We start from the raw sequence: 27394 nt of genomic DNA on the forward strand, positions 1-27394 counted from the left end.
AAGGGAATTACAGTGGGACAGGTAATTGCAAAACAAACAGTTAATCCAAATAGAATAGAAATAAAAAGAATGTCTAATTCCTAAATCCTACATAAAAACTTACTGATAATTCCATTTGCTTCTCTCAAAGCATGCGCCTGTGATGGTTGCGCATGCAGGCAAGCATTGGCCAGTCCTTGGAAAATGGGAACGACTGAGAGGTCAAACAGTTTTGCTAGGCGAACCGCTTCTCTGAACAGATGGCCATGAGTTAACAAGCTGATAGTGTCAGAAGCACTTAGAGGTCCACCTATTAAAAAAAAAAAAAAGTTAAGGAGTTAATCACAACAGAAATACAGTAGGGTCCCGAATTAAGCGTGTTCGAATTACACGATTCCCCTTTTCCACGATCGCTATTTTTCAAAAATAAATTTTCTGTATCCACGAGGCTGTTCAAAGTTCGCGAGTCAAGCACTACAAAATGTATCAAATCTATAGTCTTTTTAAGTATATTGGTAGCCCTAAATACGGTGATTTATAATAAATGTTACAAAACAATATTAACATTACATTTCATTAACATAATTTCATGATGAATAGCCTATTTAAGGATAAAATTCCACAACAATGAAATCAACTGTTAACTGTGCGAGTCCAGCTGACAAAATGTAAACAGAAATGTGGTTACGTTCTCGGCAATCTTTATCTTTCTCCAACCTTACGATAATTGTAATGGTAGTGTTAATGATGGTATATTAAAGCATTATTTTTGTTTAGTACAGTATATTTAAAAGCCTTATTTTTCCCTCTGGGCGTTCAAGGTTTTCACGAGTAGACTGGGTTCGTTTATCGGCAGTGAATAGCCTAAACTTCGGTAACGAGTCGTCAATATTTTGTCATATTTTAAACAGTAGGCTATACATTTGATTTGCAAACATTGGTTTTGTAGAGTAGACGGTAAAATAAAATCTAGAGAGAGAGAGAGAGAGGGAGAGAGAGAGATTTGATGGCAGAAATCTCTCTCTCTCTCTCTCTCTCTCTCTCTCTCTCTCTCTCTCTCTCTCTCTCTCTCTCCCTCTCTCTCTCTCTCTCTAGATTTTATTTTACCGTCTACTCTACAAAACCAATGTTTGCAAATCAAATGTATACTGTTTAAAATATGACAAAATATTGACGACTCGTTACCGAAGTTTAGGCTATTCACTGCCGATAAACGATAACAAACCCTTTAATGCAAACTAACTGTATCCTTTGATATTCCTCTATATTTATCACGAATTCCTTCTATACCTCCTCAGACACTCTTATTTCAAATATCTAAATTATTCTTATCACAACTAACACCATCTAGTCATTTTCATTCCATTATATCTATTATTCCTCTGGATCTTATTCCCTTTCCTTATTCTGTTTATTCGATGGGATTCGTTTTTCCCTTTACCGTCTTTCAGAATCTATTTTTAGCCACTGGCAACCAAATCCCCCCTTCCCCCGTCTCCTACCGTCTCCCCTGCGAGTCCACCCAGCCTATCTCATTACTCCCCCCACCTTCATCCTCCCCTGTTCTAGGTCTGTAACCTTCTGCGTCATAATATCTCTCTCTCTCTCTCTCTCTCTCTCTCTCTCTCTCTCTCTCTCTCTCTCTCTCTCTCTCTCTCTCTCGTTATACAATACAGTACTTACAAATAGATGAAGAAACCAAAATCGGTTTTCTTGAAGTGTCAATTAAATACAAAACGAAAAAATTATACCGTGTATACATCCATTTCAATCATAGCTTAAAATACGGTAACCGATTTCGTCAGCAAACCACTATTTTTTAGGAAACACCATTCTATTCCAGAAAATGTTTACTCTTTAAATGTCAATTGCGCTATAATAAAACATGTACTTATGTTGTTAAATTTCGGGTGTGTTTTAAAAATCGAGTATTGCTAACTTATTTTTGTTTTACTTTTGGCTGTGATCACATCAGCTGATGTCTAGCTTCCGCGCGAATACAATAACAAAGAATTGTTTACACCATTTCTTAACTTATTCAAACCATCTATACAGTTAATATTACATAAACACCAATGTGTTATAACCTATCATATTTATTGTTTAGTACTTTAAAACCCTCTCTCTCTCTCTCTCTCTCTCTCTCTCTCTCTCTCTCTCTCTCTCTCTCTCTCTCTCTCTCTCTCACATCGAACGTTATAGCGGTAACCTAATTGTTCGGTGACTTTAAAAATAGGCCTAGTACTTTCTTCTTTTATATTTTTTGCACATGGATCCATAATTGAGGTGGGTACAAGTTGACTTATAACTGAAGTTAGGAAAAGTATTTTGGATATGGAAAGGACAATTATCTTTCGTAACAGTTTAGAATTATCGTAAGTTATCACTCTGTCATTAGCGGCAGTTTGCTATTGTGGATTAAACGCATAAGGAAAAAAAATTTCCAGCTTTGCTACGAATTTAGGAATTTATATGGATACGGTAAGTAAAATATTTGTAATAACATAATGTTTACTAAATGTTTGTAATATCATTAGTTATGACTTAGATCATGTGTGTTTAATGCATTCGTTTGTTTATTATGATCGAAGATGGAGCGTAAACAAATGGAAGGTTTCCGTTTCAGGCGGCATCATAAAGAAAAACATTTCATAAATGGCATTCATTTCATTTATTTGAAAGTTCTAATAAAAAATAATTAGAACATTGGTAATAACAAATTCAACATATAATCTATACTTGGTAAAATTGCTGTCAATTCAAAAACACAGATGTATAAATGCGTCTGTTTCTTCGTTGTGATCAGAGTTAAACGTAAACAAAACATTGGTTGTCGTTTTCTATTCTGCTTTTTAGCGTGTTTAGGAAACGCATGATATAAAATCGCCTTTATTTTGATAATTCTGGATTTTCAATCATACAACAAGCTAGTCTATAGAGTGGTGGTTTTGCTATTCACCAGTTGTATTATACAATAGATATGACAAACATTAAAATTTGTCTGTATTTTGGGTTGTGTTGTAACGGGAAATATATGGTGTTTACACCTATCCTGGTTATAATTTTAACCATTTTTCAAGTTATTAGAACTTTAAAGTATATTAAATGTTTTATTTATTTACAAAAACAATTTGATATTATAAAGAAATACAGTATAGTACAAAGAAAGTATTGGAAATGGGTAGTAAACACATTTGAATAGGCAAATTGCTGGTTGCCATGGCCACAATGGAATTATTTCTGTTAGTTGTGTGTTTCGAAATTCGCGATTTTCCATTTACACGAGGTCATTAATCGACCAAATTCTCGCATAATTCGGGACCCTACTGTACAGTATACAGTATCACTGTAATTTATAAAATGTTCCCTTATGAGTTCAGATACTAAGCACAGTACATAACTACAGCAAACGAAAAACTATCGACATAAAATTGTAAATGTTCCTACCAGCTGCTTGACTATCAGGCTGCAATTTCAGCATCTTAAGCCTTGCATGGACGAGTTCATATTCCCTTTCTATGTGCTTCAGCTCCAAAACTTTGACTTGCGGTTTCTTGCGTTGCAAAGGAGGAATCACAGAAGTTCCACTCACACTTCGTTTGGAACCATTACCATCTGCAAAACAAAATGTGTCTCAAGACATGATGGTATTCAAAACTAAGATTATAACAAAAATTGTGATAAATATGCTTAAATTAAATTAGAAGCCATATTATAACAGTAGAAGAATAACCCTTTTACATAGTTCTATTCAATTACCTTCATCACTATTACACTGTACTATTATTGTGGTACAAGCCATAAAAGTATGATATTACTCAACATAATTAACAAAAAATAATATGAAACAAATATAAATAAAAAATCCATAAAGAAATATGTAAAAGAATGTGAGGAAGTGTGGAAGTTTATATGAGTAGCATCTGTCACCAATAGATCTAAACAAAAATACGACCTGCATAAGGCCTTAAAGATAAGATCCATACAAAACGTGGCATTCCAAACCATATTATATCTACAAGATTCTTACTTGACCCTTTTTCAGACCCATCGTCTGCTTCTTCTGAAGCCTTTGGTAGAGGTTTCAGAATCCATGCCTGTTCTGTTGGTATGTGTCTCAAGCAATTGAGGCATGCTAGATAACACTTGGCTTGTTGTCTCAGTCCCTTTTCTCCTAAGCCTTCTACGTTGAGACGAAGAGCACACTCATACATGACACAGGCACCTGCAATCGTAGAGTACGTATTGAAAAAACTCATTCAAATTTATAAATCTACATACTACATAAAAAGTTAACTGCTCATGATTTTCTGTATACATTTAGTCACAAAAATATTCTCAGGTAAATATTGGATGATACTATCCTACAGCATAAAAATTTGGGAGAAATGGAAACTGTATTTTGAAAAGCAGCTGAATGAACACAATGAACATGAACTAGAGGAAGTTGGCACAATAAAGGGAAAAACAGAAAATATAACAGCTTAAGGATATAAAAATATAAAAAAAAAATATTGATTATTATCAGTTTGGATTCATTCAAGAAAAGCAAATAATTGGGCATTAATAAGGTAGAAAGTACCAGAAAAACTCAATTTAGTAATGCCACTACCATAACAATACATTGACAATGAAGTCAGAATTTGAGCTGACATCCATCAAGGATAAGTGCTGATCTATTTATTGTTTATCACAGCACAGTATCTCTAGTTAAGTGCCGACAGCAAAATATGAGGAAGGGGTGGTGAGAAATGTTTAAAAGACTCAAGAAGTGAAGGATGTGGAGAGAAATGATAATAAAGGAAGAAAAATAAAGTCAATAGTAACTGGAAAAGAAGCAAAGGAAAAAGATATAAAGAGGAAAGTGGCCATGTGGTAGTTCTGAGAAAGCTGTATGGGTAAACTTTGTACTGTATACTGAATTTAGCAGATGGTGCCAAAACAGATACTCTGTACTACAAAATCTATAAACATTAAAGGATTTTAGAAGCTTAAGATATACAACAAGACCAAATGGAGAAGATAAAAGAGTTGAGAACCTTGTTATGAAAGATGAGTAGGTCTTAGAAGAGACAGAATATCAGTTACCTTGGACTGTGAAGCAGAGTTGAGAGAGAAGTAAAAATGTTGCAACGTAATGGACTAGTGGTAAGTGAAAATGTCACATGAAGAGAGAGCAAAAACTTGGGGAGGGTATATAAAACCTGTAGTACTCGATGCTGCAGATATACAGGTAATGACTTTTTTTATTAGATATAACTTTAGGATGTTGAGATTCATGGCTGGAGTACAATGGAAATGTCATTTGAAAACAAGAAATTGGTAAAGATATGTGGTTTCTAAAAGCTATAAAAAAGGTTGAGGTGGTTTGGGCATTTAGGGAGAAGGGATGAAGAACAGTTCCTCAGAACAGTAAATATGGAAATGGCAAGACGAAGACATGTAGTAAGGCCCACAAGGTCATGGGAAAAGCTGATATGACAAGTGACTAATCCTTAAGGGGAATTCATACAAAATAAATATACTGCTTTACCTTTTTTATAATTGTGCTTTCTAATATGAAATGCATACAGAAGATCGTAGTAATTGTTAACAAGAATGTCGGCTGATCGAGCACGGTTCTCCAAAATTGTGACGACGTCTGATTCCAAACTTCCATACTGATAGTTTACTAATGTCTTTAAGCATCTGCAAAAAAAAAAGAATAGTTATTTGAATTGTGACATTAGAAAATATCCAAAATTCAAGTTCTAACATTGCAATAAAAATTTTCTTTATGCAAGATATCCATTTAAGCTAAGATGTTCAAACTAAAACTGATTAAAAATAATTTCACTTGATATTACAGTATTCCTTTATTAGAAAATAAAAGGAACAATCAGTTTTATGGTGGCAAGCTAACTACAAACAGACAAATATCCTTACTTTCTATCATGTAATGATATAATCAGCTGCCTCAAGCAGTTGCGCCGACGGTGGGGATCTGGGAACGACGAGAGTGCTGTAAAGGCTTCATCATGATGTTGCAATTCAAGATGGTGTTTGAACACAACCAGATAAAGTGCTGATAATGAGGGATGATCCGCAGAAGCTATCGATACTCCTTCTTGGGCAATCTGGAGAGCCAAATCCGGGTGGCCACTTTGTTCCAACAAACGTATAACACGTAAACAGTACATGACACGTAGCTGATCGGGTGGTGTGTCAGCTCCACCACCAGCTACTTTGATTGCTAGAAAATCTTCAGTCATAATACCATCCTGGGCAGCCATGAACAGCCGTGCTGCTTTTGCTGCCTCTCCTTGGTTGAGAAGTGCAACACCAAGCAAGAATTTTCTGGAGCAACTGTTCCACTCACACCAAGGCTGTAGGAGTCTTACATATTCTTGCACAGGGCCATGTTGTCCACCCCATACTAACCATTCTACTAACAAGAGACATCTGCTTATTGGCCAAGCAAGCTGGGACACAGTCACAGACAATGGCATCAAAAGTTCACTCCACTCCCCATCAGCACCAGTATTATTGGCATCCGACTGAGTTATAGTTGGCATCACTAAAGAACGAGCATAATCTCCCCCACTGTTCATGAAAAAGAGCTCTAGGACAGATGTTGGTCGACATGGACCCATGGGAGACAGCACAACCGAACCTTCGCTGAGGGAGAGTGCAGCCAATTGACGTTTTCCAACATCTAACGTTGCCTGACTTGCCTGGATGGCAGCTGCAGTTGATATATGGAGCAGAGCAAAGTAAGCTTGGGTCAAGAGGGAAGTTTTAGGCAGCAACGTTGATCGCATCTGAGCCACAGAGTCGGTTGTGAGACGACACTGGTGCCCAAGCTGCAGGGCAACTTGCTGTAAGAGCAAAATATCTCGACAAAGTTCCAATCTTACACGAGCCATCTGGGCAACAACTGCACTAATTACAGCTGCACCTGCGCATCCTCTAAAGGCTCCGGACACTGACTGAGGTGGAGGTAAACCTCCATTTTCCAGCACCAAAGAATCTGGCATTCCCATGTCTAACTGTAACGCATGCAAGTATCCCCATAATCCTCCCACAATTCCAGTAACACCTGCAAGCTGTTGACTTAAACTGGCACCCAAGTTGGAACTATCAGCTAGAAGAGATGCTGTGATAGAATCTCCCACTTGATCTGGTGACTGAAGGTGATGCAAATCAAGGAGAAAGGCAGCAGCAACTTCGGGGGGAAGCATGTCGCGAATTTTACGCAGTGGCCGCGCCAAGGCAATCACAGCGGCGGTTACCACTGTGTCCTCACTCAAAACCCCATTCAGCGCAGTAACATTCAAACTTTCTAAAGGAGCCAAGGACAAGATCTCGAGAGCGTCCATAGGTCGGATCCACGAAACGACTTGTTTCCTGACAATACCAATGATTCGATCAGCTCCAACACCTACTATACCAACTGGTTTGTGGCCAACCTGTTAATAAGATGAGGAAAATTTTAATAATGTAAACCGTGTACAAAAATTTTAAGATCTAACTTGTAAACCAAATCATTTCATATGCAAGAAAAATACACAATAGGAATAGAGAGAAATTACAATTAACAAGGCTGAGAATTCTGCTTGATTTCTATTATAGCATTCGTATAAATATTAACAAATTAAAATCATTGAATTTTACAAATCTAGGAAATTGACAATTTGGAATACAAATATCAAAAGATAGAATCCCATCACTTTTACAAATGCCATCTTAATGAGATAGCTCTTGCTGGAAACTACAATATTTCAATTCAATAATTGTTATGTCTTTAAGTACCGTATCTAAGATTAAACACTGACTGCTCATCTGGGATATTATCTGCCTGTTCCTCAGTAGAATGCACGACTTAGTATTTTCAACCCATTCTTTAATAATCTAATGCATTTGTCTCTACTACCAATATCTTATCACTCTTACAAATGACCAATAAAGCAGACTTTTTCAAAAATTAGTCGAGACTGAGGATGCTTTGGAGATTTTTTATCTCAATTATTATCTATATCTTTTAAGCTGATTTATTCTAATTGTCTCCCTTTACTAGCAATTCTTCCTCTTTCTTAGTCCGTTCCTTTCCCAATTATCTCATACAGTCTGGAAGGCAACACGGTCTCATCTGAGATGTTCCAATCCATGGCTAACAAAATTATGGTGAATTCTTCTGTTATATACAGTAACTGCAAATAGAACTTCACCTATTTCCAACACCTACTAACTTTGATAATAAATCAGCTTAAATCATTTACCTTTAACAAAACATAATGAAAAAGGGAGCTTTTAAATATAACAGATGAAACAGAAAAATAAAATGCTTTTGGCTTAAAAGTCAAAGTCCGCAGATCTGGCTACACCACTTACCTGATGATATTGCAATGTGTGTGAATAAAATGTGGCCCATGCTTCCATGGTGATCTGAGCTATTTCTTCTTCACTCAAGTCAGAATTAAGCCTTGCCTCGACTTGCTCTCTCAAAGCTGCTTCTACTTCTTCCTGCAACCTCCACATGTCCCGTTCCCCAACAAAAGTCATTTCAACGCTACGCCGATAGATCTGCAAAACGAGAATGAACCGGAACGCTTAATATCTTTGGTATTTACAATACTGTACTGCATTATACAAGTTTTAACTAAACTCTTTCATGATAAGAAAACCCATTAACCCAACCAATAGTGTCAGATTTTTTTTCTTTGAGTGCAGTTAGTATTAGTACGAGAACTTCAGAGTTTATTCATAGTATTGATAAAAAGGTGGAATTCTCAATTGACCATTTTATTAGTGTGGAGAACCTTTTTTAAACATCTTTTATTACTCACTTATCTTACTGAACCGAAAGTTAGATGTCCCAATATACTTCATATTCACAATTAAAATCTAATAGACCAATTGAAAAAAGCATTATCATCAACATTATTCCTGTTGGCTTTACGTGTTCCTACTGGACTGCGTCTTACTTCCAAAATGACTTCTGTTATTATTATTGTCATCATTAGTAGCCAAGCCAGGACCCTTGTTAGAAAAAACAAAATGCTGCAAGCCCAATTGCCTCAACAAAAAGAAAACACTAGGGATAATGGAAATATGAAAAAACATACAAAAGAAAAGATTATCAAATAAATTATGATTATTCATTCTCTTGGGCAACTCAATGGTGTGTTGCTAGCTTAGTGTCTCTCTCTCTCTCAGGTTTTGATTTCAGGGGATTTAAACCCATGCCTTCATTTTTTACAATATTCCACTTTTATTTATTTGTACTTTTTACGATTTTGTTTACTGTTAAGCATACACAGAACAGAAACATTTACCCATTTAACATATTAAATTTACCTTGACAACTTCCAACTAAACATAAAAATTCTTGGTCTTAGTTACCCCCACATCAACTAAAACTTTCATTACCTTTTCTGTTAATATTCAACTTAGTAAACTAATATTTTATTCAATCAAAAACACTTGAAGAAAGGAATTTGTCCTAACGTTGATGTTTATGTCAATGAAAAGTATCTAAATAATATACACCTCGCACTACTCACCCCTAGAGCTTTCCGAAGAGTGTAAGCTGAAAATCGATTTGGAGTGAAGAGCTCCCGAAGGTAAACTTCCTTCGGGTCTAAATAAGGGTCTGTGAGGGGTATATCTTTATCTGGTGGCTGATCAAGTACCACTGCCGATAAATCGAACGGTGCTTTGACCTCCCCCTCTCCGTCCACAGAGGCATATAACAGCTGAAAATAAATATTCATTTAAAATTCTGATAATATGTTATTTTCATTAGTAAAATAAATTTTTGAATATACTTACCCGATGATCATGTAGCTGTCAACTCTGTTGCCCGACAGAAATCTACGGTCGGGATACGCCAGCGATCGCTATACAGGTGGGGGTGTACACAACAGCGCCATCTGTGAGTAGGTACTCAAGTACTTCTTGTCAACAAGAACTCAATTTTCTCCTCGGTCCACTGGTTCTCTATGGGGAGGAAGGGCGGGTCCTTAAATTCATGATCATCGGGTAAGTATATTCAAAAATTTATTTTACTAATGAAAATAACATTTTTCAATATTAATCTTACCCGATGATCATGTAGCTGATTCACACCCAGGGTGGTGGGTGGAGACCAGCATACATGTTAACAAAGAAGCTAAGTATCCCGTATCTTATTTTAGCCGTTATTAAAAAATAACAAACATAAAATAAATAAGTACCTGGTAAGGAAGTCGACTTGAACCATTACTCTGCCTTTTTAAGTACGTCTTCCTTACTGAGCCTAGCGATCCTCTTAGGATGCTGAGCGACTCCTAGGTGCTGAAGTATTAAGGGCTGCAACCCATACTAAAGGACCTCATCACAACCTCTAATCTAGGCGCTTTTCAAGAAAGAATTTGACCACCCGCCAAATCAACCAGGATGCGGAAGGCTTCTTAGCCTTCCGGACAACCCAGAAATATTTCAAGAGAAAGATTAAAAAGGTTCTGGAATTAGGGAATTGTAGTGGTGGAGCCCCCACCACTACTGCACTCGTTGCTACGAATGGTCCCAGAGTGTAGCAGTTCTCGTAAAGAGACTGGACATTCTTAAGATAAAAGACGCGAACACTGATTAGCTTTTCCAAAAGGTTGCGTCGAAAATATTTTGCAGAGATCTATTTTATTAAAAGGTCACGGAAGTTGTGATAGCTCTAACTTCGTGTGTCCTTACCTTCAGCCAAGCTTGGTCTTCCTCATTCAGAAGGGAATGAGCTTCTCGTATTAACAGTCTGAAAATAATAGGATAAAGAATTCTCTGACATAGGCAAAGATGAATTCTTAACTGAACACCATAAAGCTTCAGACGGGCCTCATAAAGGTTTTTAAAATAGAACTTAAGAGCTCTACAGGACATAATACTCTTTCTAGTTCATTTCCAACCATATCGATAAGTTTGGAATAACGAACGAAATTGGTCAAGGCCGAGAAGGCAGCTCGTGTTTGGCTAGAAAACCAAGATGTAGAACATGTAGCCGTTTCGGATGAAAATCCGATGTTCTTGCTGAAGGCATGAATCTCACTGACTCTTTTAGCTGGTAAAGCATATCAGGAAAAGAGTCTTAAAGGTGAGATCTTTCAGGGAGGCTGATTGAAGTGGTTCGAACCTGTCTAACATAAGGAATCTTAGAACCACGTCTAAATTCCAACCAGGTGTAACCAAACGACGCTCCTTCGTGGTCTCAAAAGACTTAAGGAGGTCCTGTAGATCTTTATTGTTGAAAAGATCTAAGCCTTTGTGACGGAAGACTGATGCCAACATGCTTCTGTAACCCTTGAAAGTGGGAGCTGAAAGAGATCGCTCTTTTCTCAGATATAAGAGGAAGTCAGCTATTTGAGTTACAGAGGTACTGGTCGAGGATACGGATACTGACTTGCACCAGTTTAGGAAGATTCCCCACTTCGATTGGTAGACTCTAAGGGTGGATGTTCTCCTTGCTCTAACAATCGCTCTGGTTGCCTCCTTCGAAAAACCTCTAGTTCTCGAGAGTCTTTCGATACTCTGAAGGCAGTGAGACGAAGAGCGTGGAGGCCTTGGAGTACCTTCTTACGCGTGGCAGACGTAGCAGGTCCACCCTTAGGGGAAGAGTTCTGGGAACGTCTACTAGCCATCGAAGTACCTCGGTAAGTTATTCTCTCGCGTGTCAACTTTGTCCCAACGTGAGAGGCGAACTTCTGCAGTACCTTGTTGACAAACTAGAACGGAGGGAATGCATATAGATCTAGATGAGACTAATCTAGTAGAAAGGCATCTAAAAGAACCACTGCTGGGTCTGTTGAGAGCCTCTTGGACATCGAGGTTGCGAAGAGATCTATGGTTGGATGGCCCCAGGTGACCCAAAGTCTCTTGCATACATCTCTGTGGAGGGTCCAATATGTTGGAATTATTGTCCCTTCCTACTGAGACAAACTGCTAAGACATTCAAGTTGCCTTGGAAGAAATTTGTTACTAGTGAAAAGTCTAGACCTGTTGAACAGGAGAGGAGGTCACTAGCGAACTCGCACCATGTCAGAGAGTAGGTCCCTCCTTGCTAGGAGATGAACATCAAAGCAGGGAGTTGTCCGTGTTGACCTCCATTACTTTGTCTTGAAGGAGAGACCTGAAGCTTTTCCAGGTCAGAATTACTGCCAGAAGCTTCTTGCAGTTAAAATGCATTGTCCTTTGACGCGAGTTCCATAATCCCGTGCATTCCCTACCGCCTAAGGTCGCACCCCAGCCTACGTCCGATGCGTCTGAGAAGAGAACGTGGTTGAGAGTCTGAACAGTCAGGGGAAGACCCTATAAAAGGTTGATAAAGTCCTTTCCTCAGGTTAGACCAGACTTATCTTCCGGAAACCGGGATCGAGACCGCTTCTAGCGTCTTGTCCTTTTCCAGTGAAGAGCTAGATGAAACCGAAGAGGACGGAGGTGTAGTCTTCCAAGTGACACCAAATGCACCACGGATGACAGTGTCCTAACCAGACTCATCCACAGCCTGACAGGGCCGTATTCCTTCTTCAGAATCTTCTGGATGGATAGCAGGGCTGGGGATTGATCTTCTTGTTCAGCCATGTCCTCATCAGAGGGTTCCTCATCCGAAACTGATGAGGAAACGGCAACGGAGTGGGCAACGTCTGACTCGCTGAATCCGGTCGCACTGGTGGATGCGTGACGGAGCCGAACACAAGATCATGGTACTGCTGCACAGTCTGTGAACTGTCAACCATGGGGAAGCGAGGAAGTACAGCGACAACCCGAAACTGTCTAGACTGTCTGGGTAGTATAGACAACCCCTTATCGGGTTGCTGAGGTTGCCGCACTGCGTCACAACAATTCACCTCTGCTGGTTGTTGAACGTCTTCCCAGTGACACACTGAACGTCCACAACCACCTCCGAGAGTAGCATAACATCAACGTGCGACTGGCAACCCACACTGGGTCGCACCGATGGAGGAACCATCTCAACTGGCGGACGTGAGTAGGATACCTCAGCGTCAACAGGGCGTACAACCAACCGGTAGGAAGGTCGTTGGCAAGAAGGGTCTTCTCCGTAAAAAATCCTCTATCAAGGACTAAGCTTGGACTGCGTGTCTTGCAACAAAGCCCAAGGTCTATGGGAGCAGGTGTGGCAACAGACGGGGTTAGCGACTGAAGCGGAACCATTTACCCTCCCTGGAAGCATGTTACGCTTAAATAAAAGTCCATAGGAGGCTAAGCAGCTTAAGGCTCCTCTCCAAATGACAGAGTCCTCAAGGGAATATCAGAAGGAGGGAGAACAGCACTTTCTCATCTACAGGAACCATATCCGAGAAAAGCTAGGTTCTCTCAGTGAGGGTTTCACTGGTGCAAAAGCAGCAGACCAGAAGGCAACGTTATGAAACTGCTTGACAGTCTGTGAACTGTCAAAAACTGAACTGTCAACCACAACAGGAGCGTGAGGACATACAGCACTGGTGTATAAGTAGCAGACCAGAAGGCAACGTCATGTAACTGTATGACAGTCTGTGAGTTGGCAACAACCAAAGTTGTGTGGGGAAGCCTCAACTCCTGACTGACTAGTTTGCTGCTGGCGAGTGGCGGTAACCACAGTGTGTTGCGGAGGCTGACACACCGTGTCAAAACACGGCAGCTTGTGGTAGCTCACGCACGGCAACGGAGTGCTCTGTGCGTGGGAGTCATCATACATCTGGCAGGGTTGACTGTGCATGGGTGGAGGAGCTCTCACAACAAGAGTGTGAGAGCAGGAAGCCATGCCGGGCGCACAACCGTGGGAGGTGTAGGCCCACGGGTGCATCGTCAACCTTCTCCGCAGTCGGAGTGTGGGAGCTGGCAACAACAAAAGCAGAGTGCTGGTGCGTGGGAGGGGCTGCGGTGGGTTGAGGAGCATGCGGTATGGTATGCGGAGCATGCTGTAAGGTATGCGGCTCATGCTGCATGGTATGCGGAGCATGCTGTAAGGTATGCGGCTCATGCTGCATGGTATGCGGAGCATGCTGTAAGGTATGCAGAGCATGCTGCATGGGCTGCGGAGAATGCCGCATAGTGCTGGAACCCGGCAGCTCTACAGAACCTTCCCACTGCTGATGCGGTAGCTCACGCATGTTAGCAGATGGTGCAGCAAGAACATGCGTCTGGCAGGGTGGACTGCGCATCAGTGGTGGAGCTCTCACAGGTGGAGGGTGGGAGCAGGCAGCCGCAGTATCTGCTGAGCGCACAACCTCGGCGGGTTGTAGGTTAACAGGTGCATTGTCAACCTTCCAGCACGATACTCCTGCATGAAGGAGCAAGCTGAGACTGTATAGTCTGCAGCATGGACCACTAGGGTCTATGAAAGACAACAACAAACGGAGCTACTGTCCGTTGTGACTGAGGGTCTAAAACAGCTGGTGCGGCAACAGACGGAGTTACTGCCTGTTGCGGTACCACCTTGCCTCTCTTGGGAGGTGTGCAGTTGTCGTACTGCAGCGAGTCCGAACTGACCCAGTGGCTACACCTAGGCCGTTGGACTTGCGCGGAAGGGACCGACTTGCACTTAAAAGCTGCAAGATTTGGTCCATGGTTTCTGCGAGAAACCTCTTCCGCAGACGAGGAATAAATGGGCTCTCTCGTCTTTGTGTGGGTGGGGTGATCACGTCGGCAACGTGTGTAGATACACCCGAAACCACGGAGGGAAACGTCTGTTCGTCGATCAAGGCCTGTGGAACCCATAAGTCCTTCGACATTACTTCTCCCCTGGGCTTGGGAGCTTGTAAGAGGTATCGGACTAGGTGAACAACTGGCACGAACAGACGAACCCTCGAACGCAACACTGTAACACTTTGCGCATATCACTTTATCACTTTTGATTTTCTGTTTGCACTTATTTCACTGAACTCGAAACTTTAAGTGGATTGTACCTGAAACACGCAATCCTATCCTTCATTAAAAGGTAGTAATTGCGAAAACAGTATTACAATGTAACAGAAAAACATAATGAAAGATAAAGAATTCAGTGGCTGGAAAAGACTAAACACTAGATCAAATAAACTACGTTTAAAATCTCTCACCGCATAAAGCCTGGGAACAAGAATAAAACTCTAGAAACGTTTTACCTTCTTCCCCTATAGCGACTAGGGAGAAGAGCAAAAAACGAGAACAACGTTACCCGCTTGAACGAAACGTTTATCCTCCTCTCTCTCCCTCCGTCTCTATCTCTCTCTCTCTCTCTCTTGACTTAGAACCTGAGAGATGAGCCCAATTATATATATCGTTAAAACATATTATTTGTTAAAGGAAAAAAACTGAAAGGTTTCCCAAATAAAAAGTTCCTTTATTAGAATTAAAACCATTTAAGCTAAGAAAGAATGAACGAAACGCTAGAATCGGTTTACTCTTACTGCAACGTGAAACCGTGAAATACTCTCTCTCTATCGTAACGATAGAGCGCAAGTTGAACGTTCTGAACGTCAACAACTGCGGAGACTAAACAAAACGTTAGTTCAACTTTGAAAACAGTACGAGACTATCAAAGAAATTCTTTCAAAAACATTAAAATTAAAATAGCATAAATACTTAACAGGAAAAACGATATGACGGGCTCAATGTTAATTAACTTCGGTTCCAAGTAAGGACCGCCTACTATTAGGAAAGGTCGCATATAAACAAACATAAAAATTGATTTTTATAAGTTTATAATAAATGGAAAGTTAATCGAAGAGGCCTATAAATGGCGGAGAGATATAAAATAAATCTATAACTTTGTTAAGCAAAATTACCAAAAACCTAAACACACTTCCGTCTAAGGGAAGGGTGGGTCATAAAAAGTGAAAGAGAGTCTATACTCTCTCGACACCAACACTTCCGTCTAAGGGAAGGGTCGGCCATTTAAAAGTGAAAGAGAGTCCATACTCTCTTCGTCACCATAATAAAATCTATCCAAAACGAGTTCAAGTTTTGAAATGAAGATAAAACCCCTGCATAGCGAAAGCTCAAAACTGGAATAGTGTACTTCACCAAAAAGTTGTGAAAACAAATCCAGTTAGGGACGGCGTATTAGTAGGTCTTACCGGAACCACGACAGAGGAAAAATTGAGTTCTTGTTGACAAGGAGTACTTGAGTACCTACTCACAGATGGCGCTGTTGTGTACACCCCCACCTGTATAGCGATCGCTGGCGTATCCCAACCGTAGATTTCTGTCGGGCAACAGAGTTGACAGCTACATGATCATCGGGTAAGATTAATATTGAAAAAAATTGTTTACCATACTGTACTGTACTAGTTCCTTCTTGCTTTGCAATCTATGTCATGTCCTCATAATTCTATTTTATAATTTTGCTTCGTTTTTGTTCACTATATTCTATTATACAATTTTACTTAGATTTTAGGCAAGGTTATTCTATTCATTCTCTTTTCTTTCCCTCATAACCTTTCTCATGCTTTTTCTTTTGACACAGTAAAAATTATGTTAATTCATTAAACTATAAACCAATACCGCCACTTTAATAAGAACTTTGTCACGCAGAGATTTTGATATCAAAGGACTTCTGGTGAAGGGTAAATCTAAGTATTTTTTTCCAGACTGTCACTCGGAATCAATAAAGAGAACTCCCATCCTGTAAGAAAAACTCACCTGAGTGTCATTACTTGCATCTGTCCACAAAGTCCAGATGTATGAAGTAGTTAGACTGAAGTCTACCAGGTCAAACTGAAACAAATTATTCACCATAAGTCAACAATAAAAAAAGACCCCTAAAGATATATAATCAAAGTTTACTTGAGGATATACTGCAGCTTACTATACTTTCCTTGTTTATTGATTTTGTCTTTTACTGTATTATATATGAGTCTTACTTATACTGTTGTTTGTTTAGGTTTATTTATTCCTACAAATAGGCGCTATGCACACAAAATCAGTGCTTTACCATTATTTATAGAAAATGGTATAAAACAAATTTCTGAAAATTATTCTACTCTATAATCACTTCACAATGGAAAAAATATTTTGGCTAGTTAAGAGTTTGAAGACCCTGGCCTACATGGCTGAGGGTTATAAAGCGTGAAGTAGGAGATGATGAATGAAGAAGTATTGAATTAAAAGCTCAAGATAGAGACGACTGGCAAAATCTTACCGAAGCCCTTTGCGTCAATAGGCGTAGGAGGAGATGGTGATGATGATGAAAGTGAAATACATTAAAAAATAAAGCACACTTTTGAAAAATTTATTCTGTAATCAGCAGCAACACTAACGAAAATTGAATGTATGTTATTATAGAGTAAGTGAGCATGTATATCCGATGGTGACAAATCAAGTACTGCATTTAGCTTGAGGGAGGATCAGCTGCCTCGTAGTGAAGAGGATGGAAGAGATACTGTTTTAACCCTAAATAATGGAGCTCTGAAATGTAACTTCCCAGAATCAGGTCCAATTCAGCTGGTAATGTTTTGACTAATTGGTCCAAGAATGAAGGAGAAGAGCCAGCCATACTACCATTCAATCCAGACTTACATCTACAAATTACCATAAACAAGATGCCTCCTTGACCCATGTGGGAGCTGGGCTAGTTACAAAACTACCTGAGCAACCACCACATGTCCAAGCAGAAGCTCTCAAGGAATTTGTGGGTATACTCTTGCAAGTTAAAGGGCATGAAGGTGGTCTGCCTTTTCCAGAGTCCAGTCTTCAACACCTGACATGTTTCTTTTGAAGGCAATAGTGGGGCAAATACCCATGATTTTCTGAGCTCTGGTCTTAACTGGTGCCTCAACCCTTTCCTCAGTAGAGGCATACGCTCTACAGATCGTCTCACGAAGCCAGATAGAGACTGTGTTCCTTGACACCTCTTTCTGGGACCTGCCAGCTCTAACGAAAAGTCTCTTGACGCTCAAGCCTGAGGTGTCGGGTCCTTTTTTCGATAGCACAGCAAAGCTCTTACAGGACACATGAACATCTCTTGATCACCACCCAATGCCTCCCAAACAAACTCAAACCTAGGGTCCTGCACCACCGGGTCCTAACCATGATGTCAAGCACAAAATTGAAGGAGACCTCCTACTACCCCTTGACGTGGGTGACTGAATAATAGAGAGAGTACAACTCGCCTACTCTTCACTAATGCTACATCTTGTAGAAAGAGTCTTGAGTCAAATCCTTGCCTGACGACCTCCTCAAAAGCTCAAACGGGACTCAAGCTACATCCCACTCCACGGGGCCTAAGATCCCAGGGTGGGCAAGACTGCTCGAAGTTCTTTACGAGTATAGATAACTCCCAGGAAGCAGAATGGTCTATAACTTTCAGTGGGAAGACCATTCTCAAGGGCAAGCGGTAGCGTTTGACAGTCACGACCGAGATGCACTTCTCTCGGCACAGGAAACTGAGGATATCCGGAATCTGCGATACAGTTGCTACGAGTGGAGAAATATCCCATCTACGATACCAATCGTTGTAAAGGACCCCCAGTGGAATTTAGACATCTGTGCAGTGCCTTGTGAAAAAATTTTTACTCAGAGAAGATGCTGGATAGCCTACACCAGTGAAAAACAAAGGAATCCACAGGCTGGTGGTACCTCTCTAGGTATGGCTGACAGAGAAGTGTGACCCACTGGGGTAGTTCTATTGGGACCTCAACCATATGAGCAAGCAGACTGGGATACAACTTGGTATGAGGCCATCTGGGAACCATTAGTCATCCTGTGTTCCGGCATAATTAACACACTGTTGATTACTGGCCAAATCAGGCTGAGCAGCAGAAATGCATCCATGTAAAGGTGATCCAATGGGTGTTGGAAAGCATCTTTAAACACAGCCCATGGGACCAGAACACTGGGAGCTTCCTATTCTGCCGGGTGGCAAACAAGTCGATCCACTAGAAGCTATATAAGGTAAGAAGCCTTTCGTCTACAAGAGGATGTAGTGACCACTCTGCTCCTTCAACCTAGCCCTGGCAACTGAGTGCATCTGCTAGTACATTCATCATGCCTGGAATGTACCTTGCCTACAACTCTACAGTATCATATGCTGCCCAGATGTGCATCCCCTTTGTCAGCGTGCAAAGGCACAAGACTGTACCCCGTTTGTTGACGTAGACCACTACAGCGGTGTTGTTGCTCATCAACACTAATGAGTGCCTCCTGAAACAGCCTTAAAATGCTTGCAATGTTAGGAAGGCCGCTTCATCTCAAGAAAGTTGATATGCAAATGCCTTTCTTCTTTGGTCCACACAACCGAGACAACCAGATCATCCAGGCATGCTAATCACCCCTCCTTTGACACACCAAAGAGCAGTTGAGCGGAACTCCCCTGGTGAGGTTCTCCTATCAAGCCAACAGAACAGATCGGCCTGAACCTCGGCCCTACTGAAACAGGATGTTCTGGTCCAAATACAAACCCTTGTCCTTTAAATAGAAGGTTTGCAGTTAGGTGGGAACTCTACCTGAGCTGACTGTAAAATAACTCTGATGAATAGCCCAATTTCCCGGCATTTATTCTTGGTCCTATTGGAGGGAGGCTAGAACTGGACGTGGCTCCGTACAGTTTACCCTAAAAGGGAGGAAATTCTTGTGTTTGAATGGTGTCCTTCTGAGCTAAATTAAAGTAACTGGGTTTGTTCAGTCTATCCTTCTCACTCTTCCTAAGGAGTACACCGTGTTACAAGGCTACAGAATCTACTGTATAGAGAAAAAGTATAAGTGAAGACCTACTTATGATGTAAGTTCAGACATAAAGGCCACATCAGAGGAAAGTGGAGAGACCTCTTCAGGTGTCTAGCTCCATGAAGGGGGAGAGATAATGCAAACACATTAAAAATCATGGTGTTTTCAATCATTCATAATCAATAACTTATAAAAAAAGATCACCTCATAAAAAAATACTTACTTGAGGGGGATATACAGTCTTGATATGTTTGAGCGTTAATTGGCCATTACTTATACTTGGATGATAAATGACAATTAGTTGCTTCTCATTGAAGTTTAAATAAACGCCTAAGGTAAACTCCTCCCCACGAGTACAACTGCGAATCTGATGTCGTTGAGCTGGAATTAAAAAATTTCTATGAATATTTATGCTGCAACAATCTTAAGCATTAGTTAACAATTACTGTAACTACATATTCACATAGCAATTATCAGTGATAATTATAATTACTGAAGGTATTGTATAACATTTATGATTTAAAATATAGAAATTCTCAAAAACATGGCTTGCATATTACTCAAGCAAAATACCAAAATTGAAGAAAGCTTACTAAAATAAGAACAGTACAATTTTATTAACTGCTATAACAGAATACTTTTTATCATCTGTACATTAAATATTTTTTTTGGCTGTTTTTCACTTTTATTACATAGATTAATTTGAGATTTTCTGGCTCACTTCTAATACATGTGAGTAGCTTATTCTTTAAATGTTTCCTTAGGTAATTATTCCCCTTTTGGATGAGTACAGTACATTATAGTGTACAGTACTGACAACTTATTCAGAATTTAACCTTTGTAATTCATAAAAAATTTGGTAGTCTTCAACTTGTCATTTTGATCTTTTTTTTAACATACTGTACTATGATCTAATAAATGATTATTTTTGAAGAGGCCAGAATTAGTAACATTGCAAGATTTATAATTCTACTTTTGCTCCAGGAAGGAAAAGACTAATAATTTATCAAAACACAAATGTTTCCGAGAGTTTACACAAGTGTGTTTTTGCACTATTTTCCATATCGGACCTTCTTCAGCAAAAAGGCCAAATGAAATAACCCTGTAATGCTTCTCATCTGAAGATATTACCAATACCATTGGTTCAGAAACATGTAGGGAATAAAAATAGTTAAGGTAGAATCTACTTTTCCACCATTATCCCTATATTAAGGGGTCTTTTACCTAATATGTCCTCTCCAATGCCATTTATCATAAGGCAGCCTCTTCCACTAAACCTCTTCTCTCCATATCATACTTCAACTTATATCACCATCTAATTTTCTGATTCCCTCTTTCTCAACTAAATCAACTTTTATTAGTTTTGCAGTAAAAAAAAATTCTACTCTTAAAAAAATTAGACTGATCTTGAGAACTTTCATATTACTTACTATTGCTGTACTTCTCTTATAATTTATTTCATTTCTTATAGGGCTATTTTCCCTGTTGGAGCCCTTGGGCTTGTAGCATCCTGCTTTTCCAACTAGGGTTGGAGCTTAACTAGTAATAACAATAACAGAGCAATAATAATTGAAATTTTCTTACTGAGCTATTTTCCCTGTTGGAGCCCTTGGGCTTGTTGCATTCTGCTTTTCCAACTAGGGTTGTAGCTTAACTAGTAATAACAATAACAGAGCAATAATAACTGAAATTTTCTTACTGAGCTATTTTCCCTGTTGGAGCCCTTGGGCTTATAGCATCCTGCTTTTCCAACTAGGGTTGTAGCTTAACTAGTAATAACAATAACAGAGCAATAATAACTGAAATTTTCTTACTGAGCTATTTTCCCTGTTGGAGCCCTTGGGCTTGTAGCATCCTGCTTTTCCAACTAGGGTTGTAGCTTAACTAGTAATAACAATAACACAGCAATAATAACTGAAATTTTCTTACTGAGCTATTTTCCCTGTTGGAGCCCTTGGGCTTATAGCATCCTGCTTTTCCAACTAGGGTTGTAGCTTAACTAGTAATAACAATAACAGAGCAATAATAACTGAAATTTTCTTACTGAGCTATTTTCCCTGTTGGAGCCCTTGGGCTTGTTGCATCCTGCTTTTCCAACTAGGGTTGTAGCTTAACTAGTAATAACAATAACAGAGCAATAATAACTGAAATTTTCTTACTGAGCTATTTTCCCTGTTGGAGCCCTTGGGCTTGTAGCATCCTGCTTTTCCAACTAGGGTTGTAGCTTAACTAGTAATAACAATAACAGAGCAATAATAACTGAAATTTTCTTACTGAGCTATTTTCCCTGTTGGAGCCCTTGGGCTTGTAGCATCCTGCTTTTCCAACTAGGGTTGTAGCTTAACTAGTAATAACAATAACAGAGCAATAATAACTGAAATTTTCTTACTGAGCTATTTTCCCTGATGGAGCCCTTGGGCTTGTAGCATCCTGCTTTTCCAACTAGGGTTGTAGCTTAATTAGTAATAACAATAACAGAGCAATAATAATTGAAAAATGTTATTTTCATTAGTAAAATAAATTTTTGAATATACTTACCCGATGATCATGTAGCTGTCAACTCCGTTGCCCGACAGAAATCTACGGTCGGGATACGCCAGCGATCGCTATCCAGGTGGGGGTGTACACAACAGCGCCATCTGTGAGTAGGTACTCAAGTACTTCTTGTCAACAAGAACTCAATTTTCTCCTCGGTCCACTGGTTCTCTATGGGGAGGAAGGGCGGGTTCTTAAATTCATGATCATCGGGTAAGTATATTCAAAAATTTATTTTACTAATGAAAATAACATTTTTCAATATTAATCTTACCCGATGATCATGTAGCTGATTCACACCCAGGGTGGTGGGTGGAGACCAGCATACATGTTAACAAAAGAAGCTAAGTATCCCGTATTTCATTTTATCAGTTATTCAAAATAACAAACATAAAATAAATAAGTACCTGGTAAGGAAGTCGACTTGAACTATTACTCTGCCTTTTTTAAGTACGTCTTCCTTACTGAGCCTAGCGGTCCTCTTAGGATGCTGAACGACTCCTAGGTGCTGAAGTATAAAGGGCTGCAACCCATACTAAAGGACCTCATCACAACCTCTAACCTAGGCGCTTCTCAAGAAAGAATTTGACCACCCGCCAAATCAACCAGGATGCGGAAGGCTTCTTAGCCTTCCGTACAAACCAAAAAACAACAATAAAAAGTATTCAAAAGAAAGATTAAAAAGGTTATGGGATTATGGGAATGTAGTGGCTGAGCCCTCACCTACTACTGCACTCGCTGCTACGAATGGTCCCAGGGTGTAGCAGTTCTCGTAAAGAGACTGGACATCTTTGAGATAGAATGATGCGAACACTGACTTGCTTCTCCAATAGGTTGCATCCATAACACTCTGCAGAGAACGGTTCTGTTTGAAGGCCACTGAAGTAGCAACAGCTCTCACTTCATGTGTCCTTACCTTCAGCAAAGCAAGGTCTTCTTCCTTCAGATGAGAATGTGCCTCTCTAATCAGAAGCCTGATGTAGTAAGAAACTGCGTTCTTAGACATCGGTTGAGTAGGCTTCTTGATAGCACACCATAAAGCTTCTGATTGTCCTCGCAATGGCTTTGACCTTCTTAAATAGTACCTAAGAGCTCTTACTGGGCAAAGTACTCTCTCTAGTTCATTCCCCACCAAGTTGGACAGGCTTGGGATCTCGAACGACTTAGGCCAAGGACGGGAAGGAAGCTCGTTTTTAGCCAAAAAACCGAGCTGCAAGGAACATGTAGCCGTTTCAGATGTAAAACCTATGTTCCTGCTGAAGGCGTGGATCTCACTGACTCTTTTAGCTGTTGCTAAGCACACGAGGAAAAGTTTTTAATGTGAGGTCCTTAAAAGAGGCTGATTGGAGCGGTTCAAATCTTGATGACATTAGGAACCTTAAAACCACGTCTAGATTCCAGCCTGGTGTGGACAACCGACGTTCCTTTGAGGTCTCAAAAGACCTAAGGAGGTCCTGAAGATCTTTGTTGGAGGAAAGATCCAAGCCTCTGTGGCGGAATACTGCTGCCAACATACTTCTGTAACCCTTGATCGTAGGAGCTGATAGGGATCTTACGTTCCTTAGATGTAACAGGAAGTCAGCAATCTGGGTTACAGTGGTACTGGTTGAGGAAACTGCATTCGCCTTGCACCAGCTTCGGAAGACTTCCCATTTAGACTGATAGACTCTGAGAGTGGATGTCCTCCTTGCTCTGGCAATCGCTCTGGCTGCCTCCTTCGAAAAGCCTCTAGCTCTGAGAGTCTTTCGATAGTCTGAAGGCAGTCAGACGAAGAGCGTGGAGGTTTGGGTGTACCTTCTTTACGTGAGGTTGACGCAGAAGGTCCAATCTTAGAGGAAGAGTCCTGGGAACGTCGACTAGCCATTGCAGTACCTCGGTGAACCATTCTCTCGCGGGCCAGAGGGGAGCAACCAACGTCAGCCGTGTCCCTTTGTGAGAGGCGAACTTCTGAAGTACCCTGTTGACAATCTTGAACGGCGGGAACGCATACAGGTCGAGATGGGACCAATCCAGCAGAAAGGCATCCACGTGAACTGCTGCTGGGTCTGGAATCGGAGAACAATACATCGGAAGCCTCTTGGTCATCGAGGTAGCGAATAGATCTATGGTTGGCTGACCCCACAGGGCCCATAGTCTGCTGCAAACATTCTTGTGAAGGGTCCACTCTGTGGGGATGACCTGACCCTTCCGGCTGAGGCGATCTGCCATGACATTCATATCGCCCTGAATGAACCTCGTTACCAGCGAAAGCTTTCGATCTTTTGACCAAATGAGGAGGTCCCTTGCGATCTCGAACAACTTCCTCGAATGAGTCCCTCCCTGCTTGGAGATGTAAGCCAAGGCTGTGGTGTTGTCGGAGTTCACCTCCACCACCTTGTTTAGCTGGAGGGACTTGAAGTTTATCAAGGCCAGATGAACCGCCAACAACTCCTTGCAATTGATGTGAAGTGTCCTTTGCTCCTGATTCCATGTGCCCGAGCATTCCTGTCCGTCCAGTGTCGCACCCCAGCCCGTGTCCGATGCGTCCGAGAAGAGACGGTGGTCGGGGGTCTGAACAGCCAATGGTAGACCTTCCTTGAGAAGAATGCTGTTCTTCCACCACGTTAGAGTAGACCTCATCTCTTCGGAAACAGGCACTGAGACCGCCTCTAGCGTCATGTCCTTTATCCAGTGAGCAGCTAGATGATACTGAAGGGGGCGGAGGTGGAGTCTCCCTAACTCGATGAACTGGGCCAGCGATGAAAGTGTCCCTGTTAGACTCATCCACTGCCTGACTGAACATCGGTTCCTTCTCAGCATGCTCTGGATGCATTCTAGGGCTTGATTGATCCTTGGGGCCGACGGAAAAGCCCGAAAAGCTCGACTCTGAATCTCCATACCTAGAAAGACAATGGTCTGAGATGGGACGAGCTGGGACTTCTCTATATTGACCAGGAGGCCCAGTTCCTTGGTCAGATCCATAGTCCATCTGAGATTCTCCAGACAGCGACGACTTGTTGGAGCTCTTAAAAGCCAGTCGTCCAAATAGAGGGAGGCTCTGATGTCTGCCAAGTGAAGGAATTTCGCAATATTCCTCATCAGTCTGGTAAACACAAGAGGTGCCGTGCTTAGGCCAAAGCACAGGGCTTGGAACTGGTACACAACCTTTCCAAAGACGAACCTTAGGAAAGGTTGGGAGTCTGGATGGATGGGGACGTGAAAGTACGCGTCTTTCAGGTCTAACGAGACCATCCAGTCCTCCTGCCTGACCGCTGCTAGGACCGACTTCGTCGTCTCCATCGTGAACGTCTGCTTGGTGACAAAAGCATTGAGAGCACTGACGTCCAGCACCGGTCTCCACCCTCCTGTCTTCTTCGCTACCAGGAAGAGACGGTTGTAGAAGCCCGGGGATTGATGGTCCCGGACTATGACTACCGCTTCCTTTTGTAGCAAGAGCGACACCTCTTGTTGCAACGCTAGCCTCTTGTCCTTCTCCTTGTAGTTGGGAGAGAGGTTGATGGGAGATGTAGCTAGAGGGGGACTGCGGCAGAACGGAATTCTGTATCCCTCCCTTAGCCACTTCACAGACTGAGCGTCTGCACCTCTGCTCTCCCAAGCTTGCCAGAAGGTCTTGAGTCTGGCTCCCACTGCTGTCTGGAGAGGAAGGCAGTCAGAACTTGCCTTTTGCGGACTTGGAACCCTTCTTGGATTTGCCACGGTGACTGTCGGCACGGGTACCTCCTCTGCTGGAGGTTCTGCCACGAAAGGGCGGGATGAACCTAGTTGCAGGAGTGTCTACTGCTGCAGGGCGGAAGAGTCTAGGCACGGAAGGTAAGGTTTTAGCCTTACGTGCAGAAGATGCCATCAGATCATGGGTATCCTTCTGGATAAGAGAGGCAGCCATCCCCTTAATCAGCTCCTCCGGAAACAGACACTTGGAGAGAGGAGCAAACAACAACTCTGACTTCTGGCAAGGAGTGATACCAGCCGATAAGAAGGAGCAAAGATGTTCTCTCTTCTTGAGCACTCCCGACACGTACGAAGCCGCAAGTTCACCAGACCCATCCCGAATGGCTTTGTCCATGCTAGACATGATCAGCATGGCAGAGTCCCTATCTGAAGGGGAAGTCTTCCTGCTTAAGGCTCCCAAACACCAATCGAGGAAGTTGAAGATCTCGAAGGCACGAAAGACTCCCTTCAACAGATGATCCATATCAGAAAAGGACCAGCAGATCTTCGATCGTCTCATAGCCAACCTGCGGGGATAGTCAACCAGACTTGAGAAGTCGCCCTGGGCAGAGGCAGGAACTCCCAAGCCGGGTTCCTCTCCCGTGGCATACCAGACGCTCGACTTGGAAGCAAGCTTGGTAGGCGGAAAGATGAAAGCAGTCTTTCCCAGTTGCTTCTTGGAATGCAACCACTCTCCCATAACCCTCAAAGCTCTCTTAGATGATCGTGCGAGAACAAGCTTGGTGAAGGCAGGCGCAGCAGACTGCATGCCCAGAGCAAACTCGGAGGGAGGAGAGCGAGGGGTTGCAGACACAAACTGCTCAGGATACAAGTCCCTGAACAAGGCAAGGACTTTACGAAAGTCTAAGGAGGGAGGCGTAGACTTGGGCCCTTCAAAGTCAGAGTGCGGTTCATCCAAATGTGCAGCTTCGTCATCCGATACTCCATCATCCGAAAGCTGAGTAGGAAGTGGCAAAGGCAGAGCAGAAAGCTGAACGGCTGAATCCGGCAGTACGGGTGCATGCGTAGCTGCGGATCCAACATCATGCCGCTGCTGGTCAGTCTGCGAGCTGGCAACAACAAAAGCAGAGTGCTGGTGCGTGGGAGGGGCTGCGGTGGGTTGCGGAGCATGCTGTATGGTATGCGGAGCATGCTGTATGGTATGCGGAGCATGCCGCATGGGTTGCGGAGAATGCCGCATAGTGCTGGAACCCGGCAGCTCTACAGCACCTTCCCACTGCTGATGCGGTAGCTCACGCATGTCAACGGATGGTGCAGCAAGAACATGCGTCTGGCAGGGTGGACTGCGCATCGGTGGTGGAGCTCTCACAGGTGGAGTGTGGGAGCAGGCAGCCGCAGTATCTGCTGAGCGCACAACCTCGGCGGGTTGTAAGTTAACAGGTGCAGTGTTAACCTTCTCAGCATGATACTCCTGCATGAATGCCGCAAGCTGAGACTGCATAGTCTGCAGCATGGACCACTTAGGGTCTACCGTGGTTGGAGCAACAACAGACGGAGCAGTAGCCTG

The 27394-nt window shown here is 41.7% G+C and overlaps 1 protein-coding gene across 1 annotated transcript in view; it reads right to left on the reverse strand.

Annotated features, from left to right (window-relative positions):
- The window catches only part of Nup160 (nuclear pore complex protein Nup160), an 80368-nt gene that overhangs the window by 14590 nt on the left and 38384 nt on the right, over positions 1–27394 (reverse strand). The window contains exons 8-16 of the mRNA XM_068352867.1: positions 19847–20004; positions 16603–16677; positions 9522–9713; positions 8350–8541; positions 5905–7427; positions 5513–5667; positions 4010–4204; positions 3427–3594; positions 104–289 (exon numbers count right to left, since the gene is read on the reverse strand). Of these exons, the coding sequence (XP_068208968.1) occupies positions 104–289; positions 3427–3594; positions 4010–4204; positions 5513–5667; positions 5905–7427; positions 8350–8541; positions 9522–9713; positions 16603–16677; positions 19847–20004 (2844 nt within the window). The remainder of the gene's footprint in view (positions 1–103; positions 290–3426; positions 3595–4009; positions 4205–5512; positions 5668–5904; positions 7428–8349; positions 8542–9521; positions 9714–16602; positions 16678–19846; positions 20005–27394) is intronic.

This window comes from Palaemon carinicauda, chromosome 29 (assembly GCF_036898095.1).
Source record: "Palaemon carinicauda isolate YSFRI2023 chromosome 29, ASM3689809v2, whole genome shotgun sequence".
In the NCBI taxonomy this organism is placed as follows: domain Eukaryota; kingdom Metazoa; phylum Arthropoda; class Malacostraca; order Decapoda; family Palaemonidae; genus Palaemon; species Palaemon carinicauda.